The sequence below is a fragment of the Ursus arctos genome, unplaced genomic scaffold (assembly GCF_023065955.2).
Source record: "Ursus arctos isolate Adak ecotype North America unplaced genomic scaffold, UrsArc2.0 scaffold_2, whole genome shotgun sequence".
Classification (NCBI taxonomy): Eukaryota; Metazoa; Chordata; class Mammalia; order Carnivora; family Ursidae; genus Ursus; species Ursus arctos.
In genome coordinates this window covers 95593076-95616907 of record NW_026622874.1, presented here as the reverse complement: position 1 = coordinate 95616907, position 23832 = coordinate 95593076, and the positions used below count along the sequence as shown (strand labels likewise).

Here is a 23832-nt window from a genome sequence, read left to right as displayed (position 1 = left end):
CATGGACTTGCTCATCCCACCCCACTGCTTTGGTCCCTTTCACCCGGCCAAGCCTCCTTCCTTCCTTCTCCTGGCCCACAACCACTGCCTGTCTGGGCCGCAGTTGCTGCTTCTCCTGGGAGTGCCGTAAGTGATGTGTCCACCACCCCCGAAAGAAGGCTGACTTGTCCTTTCTTTCTGGAATCGGTCTCAGGATAGGCCCCTCTATGAGTCATTGTGCTGGAGTGGTCCCTCCACACCTCGTTTGTGTCCCCTGGGTCCCTGGTTGCTCAGATGGGGCTCCTAGGGCCGAGCCCAGGCTTTCCTGCCTCTTTGCCCCCTCAGACTGTGGCTCAGCTCTGGGCCAGCACCCCAGGGGTTTGAGAAAGAAATACTCTTCCTGGGGCACGATCTCCCCGACATTTGGGTCCTCTGGATTCTCATCGAGGGTTGCCCCCAAAGCTTCCCATCCCACCCAATCCCACCCCATACCGTCCCATCCAGCCCCACAGTCCATTCCCTTCTATGTTTGACTAGAGGATTGAAAAGCTTCCTAGTAGGTGTCTAAGGTCTTACTCCACCCCTGGATCCTGTAGGCCCCTCAGCCCCACCCTCCCTGATGCCACTAGATTCCAGCTGGATCGTTCTAGCCCTCAACAGATGCCTTCTTCTGACCAAATAGCCAGGTGATGCTAAGACCAAGAGGATGTGTTTCTCACAGGAGCAGAGTGGGTGGGGGGCAGGCCCAGCAGGCCAAAGATTTCAGTTTTAGAGCTCATGTTGCTTGCTTTGGGCCTCAGTCTCCCCATCTGCAGCTGGTCTAGCCCTAGGTCACCTTTAGGTCCTTCCCAGGACCCATGGGAGCTGGTGAGACGATTTGTGCAGACTGATGGTGACCACTAGGTGGCAGCAGGGGCCCATACTGGCCCCTAAGAAGAGGGGAGGAGAGGAAGAGAAGGAAGGCGGAATGGAAATTGGGGAGATTGGAGGGTCAGGATTAGGTGTTTATTTAGGCTGTAGGTTTATTTACGGGTAGGACCCCACCTGGCAAGTGGCCATGGTCAAAGTCCCACTGCAGGAATGGGACTGGGGACTCTGACCCTCTTCAGGACCCCTGGGAGGGGCCCTGTCTCCCATGCCGGCCGTGGGGATGTGACTGCCTATATCCTCCTTCCCTCCATGCTGAGTTTTCTACTTTCCCCACCCCAGCCTCTGCCAGGGCTCTTTTTTTTTTTATTTATTTGTGAAAGAGACAGAGCATGAGTGGGGTGAGGGGCAGAGGGAGAAGCAGACTCCCCACCGAGCAGGGAGCCGGATGCAGGGCTTGATCCCAGGACCCTGGGATCATGATCATGACCTGAGACAAAGGCAGATGCTTAATCGACTGAGCCACCCAGGTGCCCCTCTGCTAGGGCTCTTGACTTTCATCTCCTCCCCCTCCCCCAATCCATCCTGAACAAGTCACTGTCTGCTCAGAGCCCCATGCTGGCTCCCAGCTCTGTCTGGTTGGAGACCAGCTCCTTGGCCTGGCAGTCAGGCCTTTTGGGGGCTGGCACCTGTCCCCGAGACATCACCACTCTTACCTACAGAGTTTTCCTTCTGTATGGATGCCCTTTCCATGTAAATTTGGGGTCCTGATGCTTCTCCCTTCCTGACACCTCTATGGACACGCCCCTTGGATAATGGACCTGCTGTGTCATCTGGAAATTCTTACGGCCCCCAAGTCAAGGCTGACTCATGGGACCAGCAAGTATTGCAAACAATTGGCCTCCATCCCCCTCCCCCACCCTCCTTCCCCTGCTTGGCTCTGGAAGGAGTCCCAGGAGGGGGGAGGATGGAGCAGGGGAGGACCCTCACCCCCCTCCTCCCATCATTGCTTCCCTTGGGCCTTGGTCCCTGCAGGGTGGCACTGGCTTCTGTCCACATCCTCAACAGGGCATCGCTCACCTGTGTCGTCTCTTCCTCCGGGACCCGGAATCAGACCTGGAGGGCCACAAAAGGGTTCTCTTGAGTTTGTCTGGGGTGGCCTGGAGTCACAAATCTGCACAGCCACAGTCCCAGGCCGACAGAGGTGAGAGGAGGTCCCAGGGGGGCGAAGGTACCTGTCTCTGCGGTGCTTCTTCACACTCTTCTTCTTCTTGCGCAGGGGTGAGGAGCTCCCACAGCTGCGGACATGGGTGGGGGGGTGGTTCTAGTGAACTGCTGCCCCGGCAGGGGCAGGGGCAGCTGGACATGGCTGGGAAGTCTGGGCGCCTGGGGCATCTAGCTGAAGCCAGCTGCCCGTGGCAGAAAGTGAACTGAGGCCACGAGGGTCAGCAAGGTCCCTAAGGGTGGGTGACAGAGCCGCCTGTGTTGTCCCCTAGCCACCCTTCAGCCTCCTTGGCATCTTAAGTAAGTGAGGGCTCTTTTACATCCAAATGTCAGAGGCTTCAAAGGTGGGATTTCTGGCCTCCTTTGGGGAAAGCTGGCACAGGGGCGGTTTCCAGGGTCCAGGCCCTGCTGTGGCAGGCCTCCCTCCCGTCTCTGGGGGATTGCCTGGGAGTCTCGCCCACGCAGACATCCCCACCCCTGCCCCCAGCCCCTGCCCGCCTTTATCACTGACCTGCACTCGGAGTCCAGTCTCCTCTTTTTGCTGAGGGCCAGGGAGAGAAAAGGACAGACAGATAGTTGGGGCTCCAGACAGACGTTTGCCAGGGTCTCATTAAGGACAGGAGAGGGGGACATACAGATGGGGACCCACAAATGTGACCTAGCCAAGGCCACTCACACTTGGCGTCCTGAGTGAGTGCAGGGCCTCTGAGGGAGGGAGGAAGGGGGGCCGGGAGCAGGTGGACTGTCACCCAGGGGTCAGGGTGACCAGTTCTGGGGTTGGGTGAGTGCCAATGAGGGGACTCAATGAGGGGAGGGGGCTGGGTGAAGGGGAGGGGCCAGTGAGGGGGCGGGATTCAGTAAAGGCTGAGGGACTCGGCTAGGCGCGGGGCTCCCAAATGCGGCGTGGGCGTCGGGTCTCCTGCCCGCAGAGGTGGGTACCCGGGGGACTGCCACCGTTCCTGCCCCTCCAGCTCCCTCCCGCCCCCTCCCGCCCCCTCCGGCCCGGCGGCGCTCTCACCGGCTTCTCCGGTGGCCGCCTTTCTTTTTCTTCTTCTTTTTGGGAGGGGGCGACGCCGAGCTGCTGGACCAGTGCTTGGTCCTGGGCGAGAGGGGGAGGAGGGGTGAGGGAGGAGGGGCGGCCCCGGGGCCCCCTCCCCGCCCCCTGCCGCGGCGGGCGCTGACCTGTACCCCCGGTGCCCGCGGTAGCAGGCGGCCGGGCAGTCGCAGTCCACCGGGCCGTCGTCCTCGTCCAAGGGCGCGTACTCCAGGCCGGGCTCCGCGCCCTCGAGCAGCCGCGGGGTCTCCGCCACGCTGCCGGCGACAGGGACGCTCACCACCCGCGCCCGGGGGCCGGGCCTTCCGCCTGCCCCTTTCTCCGCGCAGCGCCCCGAGGCCGGGTCCCCCGCAAGTTCGGCGGGGTGCGGCCCCGACCCCTAGAGGGTCAGGCGGGGATCTGGGTGGTCCAAAGGGCCGCCTGCAGGGCAGGCCCCCCGCTTCAGCGGTGTCCTCCCGCCTCACTTGGTCCTCACCCCTTCTACGGTCTCACCTCTCAGTGAGCCCCCTCCTCCTTGGTGAGGCCCTCCCCTCACCGAGCCCCTCAGTCCTATTCACCGTGCTCCTCTCCTCTCCCCCGGCCCCCTTTCCCGCATGGAGCCCCTTTCACCGACCCCTGCCCTTGAGCCCTGCTCTCCTACTCCTAGCCCCAGCTCCTCGCTCAGCCCCCTCCCCTTCCGAGGCCCCCTTCCCCTAGTGAGCCCCGCTCTCCCAGAGAGCCCCTTCATCTCCTAGCTCCCCCTCTCTGGTGTCAGTCTTTCCCTAACCCGGGCTCGCCTGCCTAGTCCCCTCCCCCCGCCCCCGCCGAGCGTCTCCCTCCCCCCACCCCCAACACCCCGTCCCCCAGCCCCGGCTGCCGCTCTGAAATATTCATGGCCTGTCCTCGCCCTCGTCTCTGCAGCCTCCCGAGGCCGGGCTGCTCTTCTCCCGCTGCCGGGCTGTCATCAATCACAGCCCGGTGGCAGCGGCGCGGGCCCAGCCCTCCGCCGCCTCCGAGGCTCCCCATCCATCTCGCGGAGCCCTCCCCTGCACCGGGCAGGGACCGCCGCGTCCCGTCCCCGCGGCCGGCTCAGGGGCCCACAGACATCTTCTGCCACAGATGCGGGCTCCCTGCGGGCACTTGGCAGAGGGTCGCAGCCGGGCTTCCGGCAAGAGCTTGAGCCTCGCAGCTGCAGACGTACCCTCATCGCGCTGGCCCTGAGTCCCTGTGTGACTTGGTAGCTGTCGCGCCCCCTCTCTGAGCCTCTTCCCCGAGATGAGTGTGATGACTATGTTATGGGGCTGCTGGGAAAATTCGCTGAGGTAACCCGTACTGTGCAGCTCCTTTTTTTTTTTTATTTTTTATTGAACAAGCCCAGAAGCGACCCTCCGAAGGCCCACGTCCAGGCTAATGGCTCCAAGGTGCTGGCCTCCCCACCTTCCATTCTTCCTTTCACACTTTGTGCAGACAGTGCCCCTCCCACATGGAGGCTCATCCCTGGTTCGGTACCACTACCCTCCCGCCTGGGTGCCCTTCACCAGGCTCACTCTTTCCCTGCCCCGAGCGGGTCTCAGTCCGGGCGGGACCATGCTGGCGGAGGCTCCCGGTCCTTATACCTCTACAAGCAGGGAAAGAATATCCCAGTAGGGGGGAGGATTAAGTAAGATTCTGTCTGTGAAGCTCCTGCCACGAACAACAGCCTGGCCCGAGACGGTTGTCCCGCACACGGTCGCCGCTTTAGACAGAGGGACCTCTGTTAGACACTAACACATCCACGCCTTCTCTTCCAGGGTGGTGAAACATGAAAGAAAGAGCAAAGGAGGCAGACCACAGCTGTGAGGCGAAACAATTTTCAGGGGCACATCTCCAGTAGAGCACCCACTAAACTGGTCTTTGAAGAACTGATTTTGTATTTTAAAAAATAGTATAGGGGTGCCTCGGTGGCTCAGTCTGTTAAGGGTCTGACTCTTAATTTCGGCTCAGGGTATGATCTCAGGGTTGTGAGATCGAGCCCCACGCTGGGCTCTGTGCTGGGTGTGGAGCCTGCTTGAGATTCTGTCTCTACCTCTCCATCTGCCCCTTCCCTGGCTCTCTCTCCCTCTATTAAAAAAAAAAGAAGAAAAGAAAAAAGAAAAGAAAAGAAAAGAAAAGAAAAAGTCCCCCCCAAAAAGAATGTAACCCAAATCTGACAGGGTTAGCTAGCCTTGAGGCCAATATCAAGAATGCCATTCGATTCCTAAACACACACCTGGTCTGGGCAACTCTGAGGTCACACAGGTAGTATGGGAAGTTTCTTCTGGGGTGGTGGAGGCGGGGTTCATGTCATCTTCCCTATCCCCACAGAGCCAAACATCCCCACTTCCCTCCATTCAAACCTCTCTGCTCTTCCCCACATTCCTCTTCCTGAAGCCAGTGGCCTCCTCCTTTCTGTTCCTGAAGTCTCCAGCTCCTCGGCCTGTCCAGCCCCCCACCGTCCCCAGCCCTGTCACCCCCACACAGCCCTCAGCCACACAAATGCCTGACACATAAAACACAGTCTTTAGCAAAACTTAAGGGCACCTCAAACATTGTGTGGGTGAGCTGATGGCTGGAGGGAGCCTCCGTTTATCTCGACACAAATGTGATAAAGGTTATTTACAAAATAGAATAGCTCAGTTTGGGCACTGCCTTCCGCAGGAATCCTTTTTTGCCTGTAACATCCGAACTCCTTCCCCGAGCTGTGACCTCCTGCTCTGCTGGCTGCACCCCTGCAGACATCTTTCTTCCTCTGGCCCAGGGACAGAGCTCCTGCATCCTCCCTCCTTGGGGTCCTCTCATCTGCCCTTTCACTCTCTGGTCCCTTCTGAGAGGTTTACTTGGGATCTTGTCTGCTGGGAGCATTGAAAGACAAGCATAGAGCATGAGTAGTGGGCTCAGGGAGAGGCACAAGGTCTGAGAACCTTCTGGTAAGACTTGCCCTGCACGTTCCAGGGGTATAAATGGGCCTAGGCTGTGGCTTCTCTTGGTGACTTTGATCAGGACATCTGTTTTGTAGGCTCTCCCAAGGCTAGAACTCTGGGTTCTCCTAGCCTGCCTTCCCTGGATGATAATATCACTCACAATAATGTCCTCTAATGTTTCAATAGCTCCCCATGGTTCACAAATCCCAATCCGAGCCACTACCTGATTGAGAGAATTCGTACCCCCCATTTTACAGATGAATAAACTGAGGCCCAGAGAAGGAAAGGCACATCCCCTATAGTTTTGGAACCTTTGAGTAGAGAATATAAGTTCACTCAGGCAGTCGGCTTTGAGAATTCCTGTGCAACCGGACAGGCCTTGACTTTCCCGGTTGGCCTCTGCTGCAGACGTTAGCTCAGCCATGGCCTCTCTGCTTTATAGACCCAGTTGTAGACACATGCACCGAGTTCCAGATTTGTTCAGCACTTCCTGCTCTTAAATTCCTGTTTGTTAGCTAGTCGATGCCTCACCACATCTGTGGACTAGGGAGGGGAGGCCTTTCTTCCCTGTGATGGAACAGACCAAGCCCCGCAGAGCTGGCCAGAGCCGGCCACCCAGTCAGGGTCTCCTGCAGAGGGACCAAGCACAGATGGAGGTTTCACACTGCACGGGACACCTGTTGGACTGGCCGCCCTGGGCAAGGCTCTGACCTGCGTAAAGACTGCCTGTCACACGCTCTTCTCATGCCAGCAGTTTCTCTAATGAACTGGTTCTGTTTGCCATTAGCCAGGAGCATAATGGCCAATTGACAGATGAATAAGTCCAGACAGAGGAGGGGAGGATTCCAGGCAAAGGGTCTGCCCTCTCTGCTCGCTCATTCTGCTCATTCACTCAGCCAGCGTGCCAGGCCTGCCTGGGGCCTGGGCAGGGGGGAGGTGGGGGGGGGAGTGCGGTGGCAGGAACAGGGATGAGTCAGGCCTGGGGCCTCTCCTCTCACTCCTCACAGTGCCCGGGGTATATCGCGGTGTCAGGTACTATTCTAAGCATTTGATGTGTGTTTATCTCATTTAGTCATTTAATGCCCAGAACAAGTCTGTGACATGGGTACCACCATTAATATTGCCATCTTATAGATAAAATAATGAGGCCCAGAGAGGTGGCTCGATGCATAAAATTAGACGCACAGAAAAAACAAAACACACAACACTGGAATTTGCTCCCTGTGTGAGGGAGTAGCTTATGAATATTGTTTTCCATAAACCTTCTCTCTCCCAAGCGTTTTGTCATGTTACATAACTATGAAAGCAATTATTCTTAAAGGTTGTCTATCAGAGTGAGGGAGGAAAAACCAAAAAAGAACTGATAGCAACCACAAGAAGTAAGAAAGCATTGTGCGGTTCCAAGGAGGAGAAGGTTTTACTTTTATCCCGAGAATACTGGGAAGGTGGTTTTTAGAGGAGCCCTGAACGATGGGGTGAATTGGAACCAGTGCGGAAGGGCCTAGTATGAGCAAAGGTGGGAAAAGGAGAGCGTGCAGGAGGGAGCTGGGAACTGCCAGCAGGCGGGGCTGGCTGCTGCATGAGGCTGGGAGTGGGCACAAGGCTGGATCGAGAGTGTGGACAGCCTCCACTGCCAGGCCAGGGAGTCCAGACTTGGCTGCGTGGATGGTGGGGAGCCACAGACGGTTTCCTGGGCAAAACAGGCCCCCCACATCGATTGGTTTCCAAGGACAAAGTTGTGTCCTCGTTCAATGTCTCTGGGACTTCCTCTCTCTCTCACCTCGCTTTCTGATGAGGTTGCCAGCTGCCCCACTGTTCTCCCTGCCATGTCACCTTCTGATTCCTCTTCCCAAGAAGGAAGTCCCAAACACCTGTCTGATCACATCACACCTTCCAGAAACCGTCTACTGGCTCCCATCACCTATGGAATAGATGTCCTGTATCCAGTATGGAGAGTAGACCAAAGGGGGTCTGTCTCAAGAGGCTGTCACTCAGACCAGTTGATTAACTTAAGGAAAAAAAGATGATCCCTGGGGCCGAAAAGCTCTGGGAGTGACCATGCCCCCTTGAGACTCTTTTCTTGAGTGGGAGGTGCCATGGGCTCTTACGGTCCATAGAGGGTTAAAATCAGACATTCCTCCTCACTTCCTCCCAGCGTGGTGACCCTTTTGCTGGCTCTGGCTTTGTCACCTCACCCTAAGAGGGCATGGGATTTCTCCATGTCTCAAAATGCCAGTGTTTGAGGGGCTGGGGTCTCAGGATCAGGAAGCCAGAGGCATGAGCACAGGGACTGCTGGGTGGTCCACTGTATAAATAAAAAAGTGAAGGTCCAGAGAAGTCAAGGACCTGCCCAAGTCACACAGCTGGGGTGTGGCAGAGCTGAGATCCAGGGACCAGTGGTTCACACTGAGCTTGGAGGTTGGGACAGGTGAGGTGTCTGTTGCCAGAGCCCACAATCTCCCTCCACTACCCCAGACTCTGAGCTAGGAAGTGAAGACCCGCTCAGAATCCAAGTCCACAGGAAGGCACACGTCCAATCTATCACCAGCCCCTTGTCTCCTCTCTGCCTTGGGCCTTGGCTTCAGCACCACAAACAGCTAGCTCCTCCCAGCCTGCGAGGATTTCAGGCAGCCATCAGCCTCCTTAGCTTGCTGTAGTCACCGGAGTGCTATTTTGACACCGTTTGGGCTGCCTCAGCTAGAAGCCTCTGGCCCCGTCCCTTTTCCCATATAGAGAAGGAAACAGATGTCAGGGAAAATCAGGCAAGCTGCACTGTTCTGGGCACCAGGGAGAAAACAGTAAACAAAACCGATAAAGATCTCATCTTCCATGTCTTCTAACACGCAAGTGGGATTCCAGGACCTGGCCAAGGCTACCTTCTCCTCTGCCTCCAGAGCAGGAGTCCTCCCAGAACCCCAAGTCTTCCAGACACTGCTCCTTCCAAGGGACCCTTCCTGACTGACCAACCGCAGCCCGCCTCTTTCTCTTCCTCCACTGAACACACACAGGCCTGAGGGCTACGGGGTTCAAGTGGCCACCCTGTTGTCTCTTCTGGTCAGGAGTTTCTGGTAATTCCTGGTTTCAGGTTGCAGACGGTGGGGGCCCCACCTTCCCCCTTCTCTTCCCTGCTCCTAGCACCAGCACAGGGGGAGGCGCGCAGAACAGACCCTCAAGGACATTCCTTCTGATGAAGGACACACTGGCAGATTTCCCAGCGCGTCCCTGGTTCTTAAATGCATCATTCCTTCATTCGAGGGAAGATAAGATCAAGATGACTGGAGAATATTCGAGAGTCACCCGCTCACAGGAGGCAGTCCCAGCTGGCGCACAGATGAGATGCCCCCCAGGGAGTGGAGGGAAGGGTCCAATATCTGGGAGGAGGGCAGGACCAGGAGAGACTGAGAGAGCCACCGGAGGGGCGGGGGAAACACAGAACCGCATCCTGGAAGCCATCCTGAAGCCAGGCGAAAAGCAGGCTTCTAGAAGGGGAAGCACAGTGGTGGCACCTGCCAGAGAGAGAGGCTAGACCTGCAGAGAGGCATAGACCACGAGGAGTAGGACTCTGGAGGCCGCAGGGCAAGCAGGTCGCAGAGTTAGGGCAGAGACCCACCATGGCTCCCATGGCCTGAGGAAGTAGAGGCAATGTGTGCCACACACTCTATGGAAATTCCGTTGAGAAAGGAGAGAGAAGCATAGGATGGCGGCCAGAGGAGGAAGCAGAGTTGAGGAAGGATGGGATTAAAAGGAAGGAGCCCGGGAAAGGGAGGAAGGGTGGGCTTCTTGCTGAAAGGGCCAGGGAAAATGGCAGGAGAGTCCACACAGGCCTCCCGTCCGCACAGTGTGTGGAAGAGCCTGACTTTCCAGAAAAGCCCTGGGGGTGATTTGAAGGGGCCCAGGTCGGAAAGCCGGGACCTCTTGTTTTGGAGGAGGATCTGTTGTCAGGAGCTCTGGGAAGGGAAGAGAGGTGCCGGCCCTGCTCTTGGTGGCGGGGGCGGGGGGCCGGATGGGCATCACCGAAGGGAGGGCACGGGAGTGGCTGAGGGTGCCGTGAGTTCAGGGTGGCTGGAGAGAGGGAGGTGGTGGTAGTGTCACCTCATCATCTCTGAGCCTGGCTCCCCCAGGTCCCCCAGGGGCCCCCATGAGCCTGGGGCTGCTCTGACCATGTTTGCTCCTACCCATCCCCGAACCAGAGAGGTGAGGTTTAGGTGAGGTAAGATGGGACTCCCTGACTCCCGGAGCCCTCAGTGGTCCAGAAGGAAGAAGAAAGGGCTTCCCCACCGCCCATCCAGGTCTGTCTACTCCCGCAATGCTGTTTGTCCTTAGGACAACAGCAACAGGAAAATCTCTCAGAAGGTGCTGCTGTGCTTTTGTTTTGTGTGAGCGAAGGTGACACGGGTTTAGGGCCTCAGCAACATGCCTGCTCCCCATAGAGGAAAGGCCAGGAGCATTTACCCCTGCTGCTCACCAGGCCTCAGTCTCACCTAGAGCCAGACCTGGGGGGGGAGGGGCTCCGAGGCTTAGCAAGGGGGGGGGTCCATTGGGTGGATTCCATGATGCTCCCTCCACGAGTACTGCCTGCGGGGCACGGGGCTCCATCAGCCATCCCCCCACCCCCACCCAGGCTTGGACACTGGCAGGGACAGCCCGCCTCCGCCCTCCTACAGCAGCCGGCTGCATTCTCATCCGGCTTCGAGTGGTTCCCAGGTCTCTAACATGAGACAAATCTGCTTCCCCGTCACTTCCCTGTTTAATGCCCAGGGGCCCACCGCACGCTGGTACCCCTCCCAGCGCATGCCAGGTGCAAGTCGTGACCCCCGCAGAGCTCTTTCTCTCTTTACCTGACAAGACTTTGGCCATATGAACAATGGCATTTGGTGTGTTGGTTCCTACTTTCCAGAACCCATGCTTACTCTGGGGCCCATTTTACAGGTGATTATAGTTGGGGAAGACGGACTGGCCTGGGGCCACACTGTCAGCCAGTGACCATGTCAGGGTCAGAACATTTCTAGGTTTCCCTGATTTGCAGCCCAGGATTTCCCAAGTTGGGCTCTGGGCTGCCTCCCTTACCACTGAGCCATAGATCAAACCCAGAGCAGTAGGGGAGCCCTGGGGAACGCCTGGGGGCCTAGTAGCCCCTGATTTGTGCCGGGGGGCAAGCTGGAGCTTCCAGTGGACGGGATGTACGCCCTCTCCTCCACCTCTTCCTCGAGTCCCCAGCCCCCAGAAGGAGCTTGGAAAGGCCTTTCTGGCACCCAGCTGCTGTCTGACCTCGCACTCTCCCCTGCCCCGCCCCCAGGCAGGGGAGCACTCACATGTGGCCCCCAGGCCGGTCCTCCCTGGTGAGCATTCCCTCCTTCTCCATCAGCATCTGCCGGAAGGTCCTGACCTTCTGCCGGGTCTCCTCCTCTGAGTACCTGTAGGGGTACAGGGAAGGTGAGGGCTGCCTTCTTGGCTTTTCTTCCCTCCCTGCCTGCCCTCACCCCCCACATCCCACACCCCCAGCCCTCTATCACAGGTGCGCCTTTCAGCTTGCAATGACCCATGCGGGGTCCCACCACCAAGCAAGGCTTTCAGCACTGGGGAAGCTCAAGGCCTACCCATTTGGCACCAAACCAGATAACCAACCAACCACACAAACAAGCAATGACTAGCCAAACAGCCAAATGAACTAAAGGAGTTGTTCCTAGAGGTGGGGAGACTGTCTAGCGGAAGCTGTGCTCTTCCTCCCGGTCCTGCTCTACTCCCAGGGCAGACCGCCTGCCCATATCCAGACTACAGTCACTCTCTGGAGACATATGAAAGGAGAAACGAAGATCCAGGCCTCTTCTGCGTTCCTGGCCTCAAGGACAATAGCCTTGGGAAGTCCTCAGAGCATCCCAAACTCTGCATGAGCGAGGCTGCCAAATGGCTTGTCCCAGTGTTAGATCCGTTGCTTCCTGGTCTGGCGGGGGAGCTGGGTGAAGTCTGGTCTGGAACAAATGCCCTGACTTCTCTATTCCCTTCCCCTGCCCTCCCTAAGCCCAAGCTCAGGGGAGGGACCAAAGTCCAGAACGATTGCCCTTGCTCCCACGGCCTGGGGTCTATCATGATCCTTTCTCACTGCACCCCTGTGACACCCACTGCAGGGCCGTTCAGCTCTTCTGGCATGTCCGCCTCCAGCCTGTGTCCACGCTGCCTCGGCAGGGGTTAGGGGAGGGGGTCTTTGCTCACCCAGCCCCTTGCCCTGTGCCCGGCACACAGCAGCAGGTGTCGCGTTTGTTGCTGAATGAGTCTCGGGGTCCAAGACCCCTCACTCCCCGCCCCCTCTGGCCCCGTCATGGGCTGCAGGTCGTTGTCCCGGATGGAAAACATGGTGGTGGCAAAATAGGAACAGGGTCCTGGCTTGTGTCTGTCCTCCACTCACCATCCTCTCTGTCCACACAGCAGACCCGGGCCTCCGGATGGAGGTTGTCCATGAAAATAACACGTTGCTGCCCCTCAGGAACCCCATGGCTGTCCTCCCTCCTCTTCTGTTCCCTTCTTCCCTCCCCTTCTCCAACAGGCATTTGGGATTGGCCCAGGCTTTTTGGAGAGCAATTTGGCAAGTCCTTGCAAAAGCCTTAAAAAACGAGCACGTCTTTTGACTCATAAAATTAACTTGCAGGTTTACCCTGTGGAAATAATCACGGAGAAGCACAGAGACGTGACTCATGGGATGTTTACAGGAGGACGGATACCCCCTGACCGGGTGAGGTGCCCACGTTTGTGTTTCCATAGCAACCTGTACCTGCAGGTGCCAGCAGGTGGCTCGAGTGCTCGTCTGTCTGTTGACTGACTCCTCTGTATCCTGTGCTGGCCTGGGAGTTCCCCCGAGGACAGGGGCCTTGTCTGTCTGGATTGCCATTGTGTCCCCAGCACCTGGCACCTTGTCTGCCACATGTGGCATCCACATTTTTTTTGACAAGTGAGTGGCTGGTGCTGGAGAGGCACCGAACCATTTGCAGGTTGGATTTTCATTTTGGACATCTGTCCCTGGTGGCTGCACGGCTGGAGTGGAGGGATATGGAGGCAGGGAGGCTGGCCGTGGGCTACTGTGGGGGTTGGTGCAGGAGATGGTGAAGTCGGAGGTCGAGAGTGGCTATGAGGGTGCAGGGGCAGAGGCGGACACGAATCCATCAAGGACGCAGGATGAGTGGGGCCTGGGGACCGACTGAAGATGTGAGGGGCTACACGAGGAGCCCTAGCTGCTTCTGAGCCATGCCTCCCCCGAGCCCCAGCTGTGGTCTGTCCTTCTGCAGGCTCAGGAACTGTGTTATGGGCCACCAGAGGGAGGATTAAGTCCTGCCTGCCCAAGGGAGGGGCCTCCTCTCTTCCAAGCCTGGGTCTTGGCTTATCAATGTCCACCCCAGTGTCTGCGAGCCTCAGACCTGGGCCAAGGTGCCTTGGCCTCGTTTGTTGGGCAGTGCTCAGCTGGGCCGTCCTGGTGCCCAGGAAGAAGGGGCGGTGGTGCTTTCTGAGCGGTGGAGGCACAGAGGAACTCCTCCCACCTCACCTTCTCCTGGGGAGACTAGCTTGTCGTTGACAGCAGCATAGAGACAAAGAGCAGGGGCCCCTCCACACTGCCCAGCCTCTGACTCACAGGGCTCTGGGAGGGAGAGACAGGCTGGGGGCGGGGCTGGAAACTTGGGCCATTTGGCATGGGGCCCTGGGCCTGGTAGGGTTGGGGAGGAGATGGTCCAAGAGCAAGGCCGGCCCGTTCCTCAGTTGAATGGGTTGGGCTTCAGGCCAGGGTCCACGTTCCCCGGACTCCTGGGATCTGTGGACCATTTGAGGCTGGGCGGTAGGAGCAGAAGTCAGAGTTCCATTGAGACCCGGAGCAGGACATATGCAGGGACTTAGGGCTCAGTCTAGAGCTGGCAGGTCTCAGGCAAGCTGACTAACTCCAGCACATGTCATCGGGAGGCCGGGAGGGCTGGGCTGAATCGACGCGGAGGCTTGGGGAGGACCCCTCTGTGCCTCAGGACATCTTGCCGGGAGAAGCTGGGGACCCAGGGATGGGCAAAGAGGTCCTGGGTACAACCACTATCTCCGAAGTCTCCTGCTCCCTCATGCCTCTCGAGGTCAACCCTCAGCTGAGGCCACGTTGGACAGTGATTAGGGAAGAGACATGAGAGGCAGGCAGTCCTAGTTTTTCGTCCTGGCACCCCCCACTTTCCAGCTCTGTGACCTTAGACAAGTCCATACACTTCTCTTAGCCTCGGCCTTTACATCTGTGAAATGGGGTAGTAACTTGTCTTTCAAGGCTGTCGCAAGGATTAAGGGAAATGATGCTTACAACGCACTTTGCGCAGCGCGTGGCACGTAGTAGCTGCTCAATGAATAGTAATGACCAAGGACTTTTGTCTCAGAGCAGGAGGGACAGAGTCTAGCGGTCCTAGGGTCCCTGCCGGTTTCCACACCACACCCCCGCCAGGTCAGCATCGTCCCAGGTCGGGAAGCACCGGGGCCTCTTCTTGCTGTTCTCCTGGCGGCAAGGGCCAAGGTAGGGAGGCTGGTACCCAAATCATCCACTGCTTGTACAGGCAGAAGCACCTGCCAACTTAAGGCATGCAGGTCCGGCGGCCAAGCCAAACTCTCGGACTAAAAGCCAAGGCGTGGCCAAGGAACTGGGGACAGGGAGGGCGGTGATGCCTGTCTCAGCATCCCCACCTCCTGGCTCAGGCAGTCTGGCTCCCTGGTCTCCCCTGCACTCTAGGGGCCGCCAGGTAAGGACAGGCCAAATTCGTTATTGCTCCCTGGACCGCCCTCCAAGGTTCAGGGGCGGTAAGGAGACACTGCATTTTCAAAGAGGTCCCCAGAGTAGAAAATGTGTCCTTCTGCCCAACTCTGCCCAGACCTGGAGGTTCCTGCGTAATCGCTTCCTTGGTCACGAGTTTGCTCTTCACTGCAGTTCTGAGGCAGTGGGCGGCCTTCCTCTTCCCATCTGATGGATGAGGAAACAGAACAGGGAAAAGCAAGGCCTCCACCTCCAAGCCCCAGGGGCAGAGCCATGCAGAGTCCTCACAGGGAGGGGCATAGTTGGGGCGGGGGGAGATTGTGGCTGGGGTGGGAGCAGCACAGCACCCAGGCCTGGGGCTCTGGCCCTAGCCCTCTGGTGATTGCAGGCTGGCTGCCCGCGGGGGCTGCGGGGGAAGGGGACTTCAAAGCAGCATCACTCACCAGTGAATTGGCCGGCCATCCATCAGTATTAGGGAAGGGATTGCTTTTTAATGGGGCCAAAGAATGTGTGTTCCTGTGACTAGTGGGAATATTTGTCAAATGCCTGAGAAACTGGTAAATAAGCTTGAATGAACCAGTGTTTGTAGAAATGGATATTAATGACCGGATTCTAGAACAGAGCAAGGGTGCCCAGTGTTTGTGGGGCACCTTATGGGGACTGGCGGGAGGTGGGGGAGCCCCCAACATCTTTAGGCACAAGACTCTCAGAAGGACTCCCTATTTTACAGGCCAATAGCCGTGGCTTGCTCACAGCTGGATTGTGGGGTCCCAGAGGGGCTGTGCCCTCCACTGACCAGACTGCTGCTAAGGGGTGGGAGTCGGGGGCTGGTGACTTGAGAGCTAGCTTTCCGGGAGACTCCAGTCTAAGGACAGCCTGGAGTGAGGGCTTGGGTGAGGGAAAGGGCCCTGACTGGAGACCTAGTGGGTGCCTCTCAGAGAAGCATGGGTCCTTGATGCCAGGGGACCGACATCAAGGACACGGCCAAATGCCATCCCCTTCTGCCTGAGGCTGCCCTCATCTGATAATGACCCTCTTGTGTGCGGTGAGGGGCTGGGGGCTCCTGGAGGAGAAGGAGATTCAGCCAGAGGGAGGAGGCTTGGGAGAGGAGGGGCGCCATGAGAAGGGGGCCTTAGGAGATCCCTGAAGAATGGGGCTCTGCAAGGGGAAGGGAGGGGGCTCAGGAAGGAGGTGGGGCTCTGGGAGGGGAAGGGGGCAGTGTCCAAGAATACAGCACAGAGGGCTGGCCCTCTCTGGCCCACCTGCCCACAATCCCTTCAAAGCCTGAGACTCCCAACTTAGCAGAATTTGTAGGTTGAATGAATGTCCGAGGGCTCTCCTCTTCCCAGCCCCTACTGGACCCTGTCCCTAAGGGATCTTATTTCCTCTGTCCACATGCACGGCTCATCAAACCTGGTTTCGTTGCCAGCTGGAAGCCTCCTTTCCGTCTGCCTTCAGCTGCCTTCCAGCCTTTTATCGCACTCTGCAGGGACCCTCCCCACCCCCACCTGGTCCCCAGCTGGAGATGAACACCAAGTCTCTGCGCCTCAGGGGCCCTGCCTGGCAGTCCCCTGGGGACCCTGGATCCAGGCCCAGCCTTGGTCCTGCCTGCAGCCAGTGACTTGCCTCTGAGCCTCAGTGTTTTCCTGGGCTCTACGGCGATGGTGAGCCATGTCTTGGCTGCCTCTTGGGGAGTCCCAGAGGCCTGGATGAACTAAGGTGGTCTGAAGCACTTTTGGACACAGGCTGTCTGCCCCCATGTGGCTTCGGGACCAATACCCTGGGCATTTCTGATTTCTCAGCTCTCCAACAGTGCAAGTCTCATGGGTGAGCCCTGCTCCCCACTTTGACCCCCCCAGCAGCCAGCCCACTGGTTTCAACATACGCAGGGCAGATGCAAAATGGAACCTTGGGACCACCAGCATTCTTGGAGCTGCACAAACGGGAATGGATTTGTTTTGTTTCTTTGCCTCCAGCTCCATGTGCTAGGCCTGCCCTGTCTCCCCTGGGCTTTTGAGGGAAGTCGCTAAAAAGATCCTTACTGGCCGATCAACGTGCAAGCCCTGACGAACTCCTACTCATCCTTCAAGGCCCATTCAAACATCTTTTCTCAGACTCTCTTCTCTGAGCTCCTGAAGCACTTGGACTTCTCCTATCCTATAACCATGATTCTAATCTGTTTTATGGCGGAGTTGGTTGTAAACATGCTTGTTTCTCTTCTGAGATGGGGAAGGAGTGGGAGCGTGTCTTTCGGCTCTGGGGCCCAATGTTGCCCAGCGCAGTGCCTGGCGCCCTGCATGTCCCTGTGACTGGTTCTGACCTGGACAGGTGAAACTGAAGCTTCCAGGTGAGGCTGCTGGCAGGGACCCTCTGCTGAAACCACACGCAGCCTCCCCCCATTGTAAGGGCCCATCATGCTCTCGTGCCTGGCTGCGGCACCTGCTTGGCAGAGTCCAGGAAGCCAGATAGAGCCGTTTTAGAGAAGGGCAAACTGAGACCTCGACTTGCCATGCATGCATGTTTCCACACTTCTCTCCCCTCCCCTGGACTGGATGTTTCTGGAAGGCATGGGCTGTGTCTCCTTGGCCTCCGTGAATCTGAGCCTAGTTCAGAGCTCGACGTACAGCAGGCGTTCAAGACAGCTTATTGGTTGAATAAACTAATAAATGAATGCAGTTCGTCTGGCCTTGCAAGGGGTCCACCCAGCCTGTATCAGAGTCTGGCCCCTTGCCTGCCTGCGGGGTTTCAAGCCTCGCCGGCCCCGCCCCCGCCCCGCCCCGCGGCCCCGCCCCGCCCCGCGGCCCCGCCCCGCCCCGCGGCCCCGCCCCGCCCCGCGGCCCCGCCCCGCCCCGCGGCCCCGCCCCGCCCCGCGGCCCCGCCCCGCCCCGCGGCCCCGCCCCGCCCCGCGGCCCCGCTCACCCTTGCTCCTCCATCATCTCCTGCAGCTCCATGCACTTGAGCTCCACGCGCCGCTTGCGCTCGTGGTCCAGGATCTCGCGGTGCGCGCGCTTCACCAGGCCCGGCTCGGTGGCGCGCAGCTCCTCCTCGGCCCGCGGCCAGGCCCCGGAGGAGGCGCCCGGCTGCGGGAAGCCGTTCGCCGCGTCTGGGGGGGACGGCACGGTGGCCGCCCCGTTGTTCACGGTGGAGGACATGGCGGCTGGCCCCGGAGCCGCCGGCCTCGGCCCTGCGAGACAGACACAGACGCCAGGCGGGTGGTCACTTCTCCGCCACCTGCTAAGCTCCTGTGCGCGCGGGTTAATCCTGGAGCTTTAAAGGCCCACGCATGGCTCTAATCCGCTTCCCCTCATGCTGCAGTGGGGGGGCGGACGTCAGGTTAGGACCTTTGGGTTACAACCTAGGGCACGAGGGGGGGATTGGACACCAGTCTTTCCCATCTGCAGAGTGGGTGGACGCTGGACTGGAATGCCTCCAAGGGCTTGGAATAGCCCTGTCCAGGGACCTAGGCAACGCACTCTCCCTTGTACCAATTCCTGGGCCCCTGCTTGCACACCTGCTTGTAACTTTCCCAGGCAACCACATCGGTCTCTGGGAAAAGTTGTTAGTTGTCTTTTTTTTTTTTTAAGTTTATTTTTTTATTTAAGTAATCTACATCCAAGGTGGGGCTCAAACTCACAGCCCTGAGATTAAGAGTTTCGTGCTCTTCCTGCTGAGCCAGCCAGGTGCCCCAGGTAAAATCTGTTGGTTTTTGTTGTTGTTTTTCCTTCAGCCTCAGTTAAACCTCCACCTCCCTCCAAACATCCACTGGCCTGCTGGCCTGTGGGGTCACAGGCTACATGTGCTCCCACCTCCCCGGCAGCTCCCAGGGCAGCCCTGCAGAGATGGGAAGATGCCGGCAACTGCAATCCCAGCACACATGCAGTTTTCAGTTGACCTGGCTAACTACTCCAAAGCCAACCTTCCAGGTGTGGGCCAGATCCGGAGGTAAGCCCACAGGTCTGTCCCCTCCTTTGCTCTGGAAACACTGCTCCTGAAGATGTGACCAATGGCACTGACATTAGCTTTGCAGCAGCCGCATCCTCCTGCAGGCTCAGGGTGACGTGGGAGTCAGTGTGGCTCCGAAGGTAAGAGGCCCTGGCTCCGCGCTAGGCTCAGAGTAGAGTATGCACGTGCACGTGTGCAGGCACACTCACGTGCACGACCAAGGACCTATCTTGACAGAGGGGAGGCACCTCCAGCTATTTCCATTTCCTTTCTCCAAGGCTCCAGCTAGTTGCTAAGCAACAGGGAGGCCTCCTTCCCAGGGAGTGGGATGGGAGAGAGGGAAGAGTGGAGGGAGGTGGGAAGAAGGGATTGGGCATGTCTGGACATCCCGGATGGGGCCTTTCCTGCAACATAACCCCCAACACACACTTCCCTCACTGGCCTCAGAGTGATGGGTGTGGGGGTGTTCAGAGCCACAAAAACTGAAAGGCAGGGAAGGGGACAGAGTGGCAGTGACAGTGATGATGAGAACATAAACTCTTTCTACATGTCCATCCCCCTAAATCCCAAGCCTCTGGGTTCTAGGACAGGCTCCTCCACTCCTTGCTGTGTGACCCTGAGGATGTCACTGACCCTCTCTGAGCCTCTGGTCCCTACGTGTGCCTGGGAGCATCATCCAGACTCTTCCAGAGAGGAAGGCTCTTGGGGCTTTACAGACCAAACCTGTTCTCCTAACCTCTCTCTCCATCTCTAAGCCCCGTGAGTTTCCTGCCTCTGTCCTAGCCCAGCCCTGCACCCAGCTCCACCGGGGCCTCTCCTGGGGTGACCGCCAAGCACCACACACTCACCAAGCCCCACGCAGAGCTCTGGGAGCCCTGCTCTCCATCTGCCTTGGCCATGGTGCTTCTCAACATCACTTCCATTTATCCACTTGCTCCCCTCTCGTCACCAGCAAAATCCAAGCCCCTCACTCTGATCCGCTGCACCCGAATCCTGCCTCCGCCCACCACCCCACCCCATCCCCACCATCACTGTCAGCAACCTGAGAGAGCAGTCCAGGAGCAAATCAGACTGCGTCATGCCCTAGTTAATAGCCTCTAGTGGCTTCTCGTCACTTAACGTCGTGACACGGCCTGGCCTGCCTTCTGGTCTTGCCGTAACCACTCTCCCACACTCACACTGCCACGCACATTCTCCATCTCTCTGGTGTCCAGGCTTCTCCACTCGGTGTTCCCTTTCCCTGGGACGCTCTTCTCCCGACTCCTTAGTACCCTCAGAATCACTGCTTGTAGGCATCGCCACCTTCTCGAAGGCTTCCCTTACCCCTCTGGCTGGTGCCAGAGCTCTTGCCACTCATTGTTGTCACCGTGGGCTCACAGGTCTGCCACCCCCCGAGGGCTGCCTAGCTTTCAACTCCTAGTGCCAGCAAAGTGCCTGAGTGAGCCGGTGGAGCTCGGAGCACACGGGTGGAACAAACAGAAGATAATTACAACGGGAGGCGGGGTTGAGGAATACCGGGCACCATCCTTAACACAGCGTGCAAGACCCCTTGGCATTTTGCCTGATGCTATCTTGCAACTTCCTCCCTTGCTACGCCTCATCCTGCCAACATCAGCCCCTCAGCCTTGGTCATCTGTCCCCAGACATGTGCTCTCACTCCTTTGGGCCCTTGCCCATAGAGTTCCCTGTGCTGGAATTCCATTTCCTCTCTTTTCCACTGGGGAAAAGCCCTTCCTTCTGCTCATCCTTCAGGGCCCAGCCCAAATGTCACCTCCTCCAGGAAGCTGTCCTGGCTTCTCAGGAGAAGTGAGCCATTTTCTATTTGTGTTCCAGCTTTTGTCCTCACCTCTATAGATACCAAAGTCGAACTTGTTGTTGGCATCGGACCCCCCCCTTCTGAACTGTGAGCTCTTTCAGGGGAGGGATCTCTTCTTTCTGGCTCCCCAGAGCCTACCCAGCACCTGGTGATGGAAGAGGCGTGTTGAGGGTATAGGGAGAAAGTGCTTAGGCCCCAGGGGAGCCCACGGAACCAGGTTCTGAGCCATGCTGCTCTGCATGCTTTCCCTCTGACATGGGCCAGGCTCCCCAGCCTAGAAGTCGGCCTGAACTCCTTGAGGGCAGAGGGGAGGGGAAGCTGGTGGGCACAGTTCTGAGCACACTCAGAGCTCCAGACCCCGAGCAGGTCTATCCCCAGCACGAGAAGAACACCTGGCTAAGATTGCTAGACAGCTGAGGGCAATCTTTCAGAAATGGCTCTAAGAAGGAAAAGCGAGGGTATATGGGCATGGGGGCAGGGCAATCTGGATTTTCACTGGGACAGATGGCGGATTCTACCAGCTTCACCTGGTGCATTGGAGGCTGCCACCAGGAAGGAAGCAGAGATAGGTTATTGAAGGATGACCCCCAAACATTGAGAAGAACAGTCATTGCACATGGAGCCCATTTCCTCCCAAGCTGCAGGTGCTGGGCCAGCACACCAGGAAGTTACCGTAGGCACAAGGTCTCTCTGAGTGGCATCTGACGTTATCTTTTACAGAATCCCTGCAAAATTGCATAAGGAGAGAGAGAGAGAGTGTGGCTTCTGGAGTGAATATTCTGCACCGTTGTGATCGGTAGATGGACTGACCCGTGCTCAAAGGGAGCTGATTCATGGGTCGATGTCACATTAGCCGGAGGTACTTAGTGGAGGACCACAGGGCCCTGTCCTCACCCATGTCTGCTCTGGTATGTTCACAATTGACTGGATGGGACATTGGTAATCTGATCAGATTCACTGAGGACAGCACCTGGAAAGCTTCATAAACAGAGTCAGTTTCTAAAAGGACTCAGTAGGCTGGAAAGATGGCAGGAATTGAAGCAGTGGAAGAGGACAGAGACAAATCTCTCACTCTGAAGCTGGATCCCAAGCTAACTTTCTTTTTTTTTTTTTGTTAAGATTTTATTTATTTATTCGACAGAGATAGAGACAGCCAGCGAGAGAGGGAACACAGCAGGGGGAGTGGGAGAGGAAGAAGCAGGCTCATAGCAGAGGGCCTGATGTGGGGCTCGATCCCACAATGCCGGGATCACGCCCTGAGCCGAAGGCAGACTCTTAACCGTTGTGCCACCCAGGCGCCGCCCAAGCTAACTTTCTAAAATTGGAATGGGATAGACATGATTTAAGAAACAGCATATTTAGGGGGCGCCTGGGTGGCTCAGTCATTAAGCGTCTGCCTTCGGCTCAGGGCGTGATCCCGGCGTTATGGGATCGAGCCCCGTATCCGGCTCCTCCGCTGGGAGCCTGCTTCTTCCTCTCCCACTCCCCCCTGCTTGTGTTCCCTCTCGCGCTGGCTGTCTTTCTCTCTGTCAAATAAATAAATAAAATCTTAAAAAAAAAGTAAAGAAACAGCATATTTAGGAAGGGTTGAGGGGTTTTCAGTGGTCACAGACCTGATTTGAGTCAATCTCACATTATGGCTGCCAAAAGTGCGTGTTATCTTAGGCTGCATCAACAAAGACATGATGCCTAGAATGGGGGAGGTGATAAGAATATACAGGTGGTCAGAATCCCTATCTTCAAATACTTGAAGGATTGTAGAGGATTTCGGCCAAACCTGGCTGAATCTGTGGGGAAGCTTGTTAGAATTAGATAAGGTTGGGCACCTGGGGGGCTCAGTCGGTTAAGTGTCTGACTCTTGATTTCGGCTGGGGTCATGATCTCAGGGTCATGAGATCAAGCCCCAGAGACAGGCTCTGTGCTGAGCATGGAACCTGCTTAAGGTTTTTCTCTCTCTCCCTCCTTCTGCCCCTCCCCACGACATGCAAACCCACACTCTATCTCTAAGAAAAGAAAAAACAAAGAATTAGGGTTGCCAGATTTGGGAAATAAAAAATACTGGGGGGGGGCTGCCTGGGTGGCTTAGTGGGTTAAGTGTCTGCCTTTGGCTCAGGTCATGATCCCAGGGTCCTGGGATCAAGACCCACATGGGGCTCCCTGCTCAGCCGGAAGCCTTCTTCTCCCTTTCCCTCTGCCCCTCCACCCTGCTCATGCTCTGTCTCTCCCCCTCAAATACATACATACATACATGCATACGTACATACATAAACATCTTTAAGAAAAATACTAAGATACACTGTTAAATTTGAATTTCATGAATTTCATATTTGGGGCATATGTATACAAAAAAAAAATCATTGTTTATCCGAAACTCAAATTTAACTGGGTGTCTATCCTACCTGGGACCCACCCCAGACCTCCTGACCCCGAATCTCTGGGGGATCGTTCATGTTTCCCGAGTGATTCTGATACAGACTGTCTCTGGACCAGCAACTGGGAGCTGGTATCCGGAGCAGCAGTTCTCGGATTTTATGAGGCATCAGAGTCACCCAGAGGGTTTGTTAAAACACAGCTGCCGAGTTTCTGATTCGGTAGACCTGGGTTGTTGTCTGAGAATTTGCATTTGTAACAAGCTCTCAAGTGCCCTTGATGCTGCCAGTCCTCCATCACACTGAGAAGAGGAAGGACCTCGCCAGTCTGGGCTGTTCCAGACGAAAGCCAGGACTCCTGCAGGGAAGTCAGCTAGAGTGGACTTCAACTAAGCCCAAGACAGGATTTTTTTTTCCCCCCTTAGCAATCAAACCTCTAAGAAAAAAACGAAGCAGTTCGGTTCATCCTAATATAAGTGAGTTCCCCATCACAGGAATGTTCGAACAGGAGGTAGACATTATATCCACTCAACAAACACCCACCCGGCATCTACTCGGGCCCGACCCTGTGAAAGGCTGGGCATTTGGAGATGAACATGGCCCGATCCTGGCCATCTGGGAGCTCATGGGCTGGTCTGGGAGACCAGATGGATGGCGCAGCCGTTTTCTGTGATGGGGGAACATGGAGGGCAAATTAGGGGTGCACCGAGAGTGAGGAGCTTGTGGGGGTCAAGCAGGCAGGCGCGGAGCCAGAGCCCTAACTGACCCTGATCCTAACATGATAGGGTCCTTGGAACATTTACATTGAGTCTCTTTGGAGCTGGAGCAGCAAATGGGGAAAGTCTTTACTGCTGATTGGCTGTGAGACCCTGAGAAAGTCACTTCCCCTCTCTGGACCCTTCTCCTCC

General features: G+C 57.1%; 1 protein-coding gene across 1 annotated transcript in view; it reads right to left on the bottom strand.

Moving 5' to 3' along the window:
- The window catches only part of SRRM3 (serine/arginine repetitive matrix 3), a 33171-nt gene extending 15222 nt beyond the window's left edge, over nucleotides 1–17949 (bottom strand). The window contains exons 1-7 of the mRNA XM_048224570.2: nucleotides 17717–17949; nucleotides 11355–11456; nucleotides 3253–3381; nucleotides 3089–3169; nucleotides 2582–2611; nucleotides 2082–2144; nucleotides 1927–1962 (exon numbers count right to left, since the gene is read on the bottom strand). Coding sequence (XP_048080527.1) covers nucleotides 1927–1962; nucleotides 2082–2144; nucleotides 2582–2611; nucleotides 3089–3169; nucleotides 3253–3381; nucleotides 11355–11456; nucleotides 17717–17949 — 674 coding nt within the window. The remainder of the gene's footprint in view (nucleotides 1–1926; nucleotides 1963–2081; nucleotides 2145–2581; nucleotides 2612–3088; nucleotides 3170–3252; nucleotides 3382–11354; nucleotides 11457–17716) is intronic.
- Between the last annotated feature and the right edge of the window lie 5883 nt (nucleotides 17950–23832).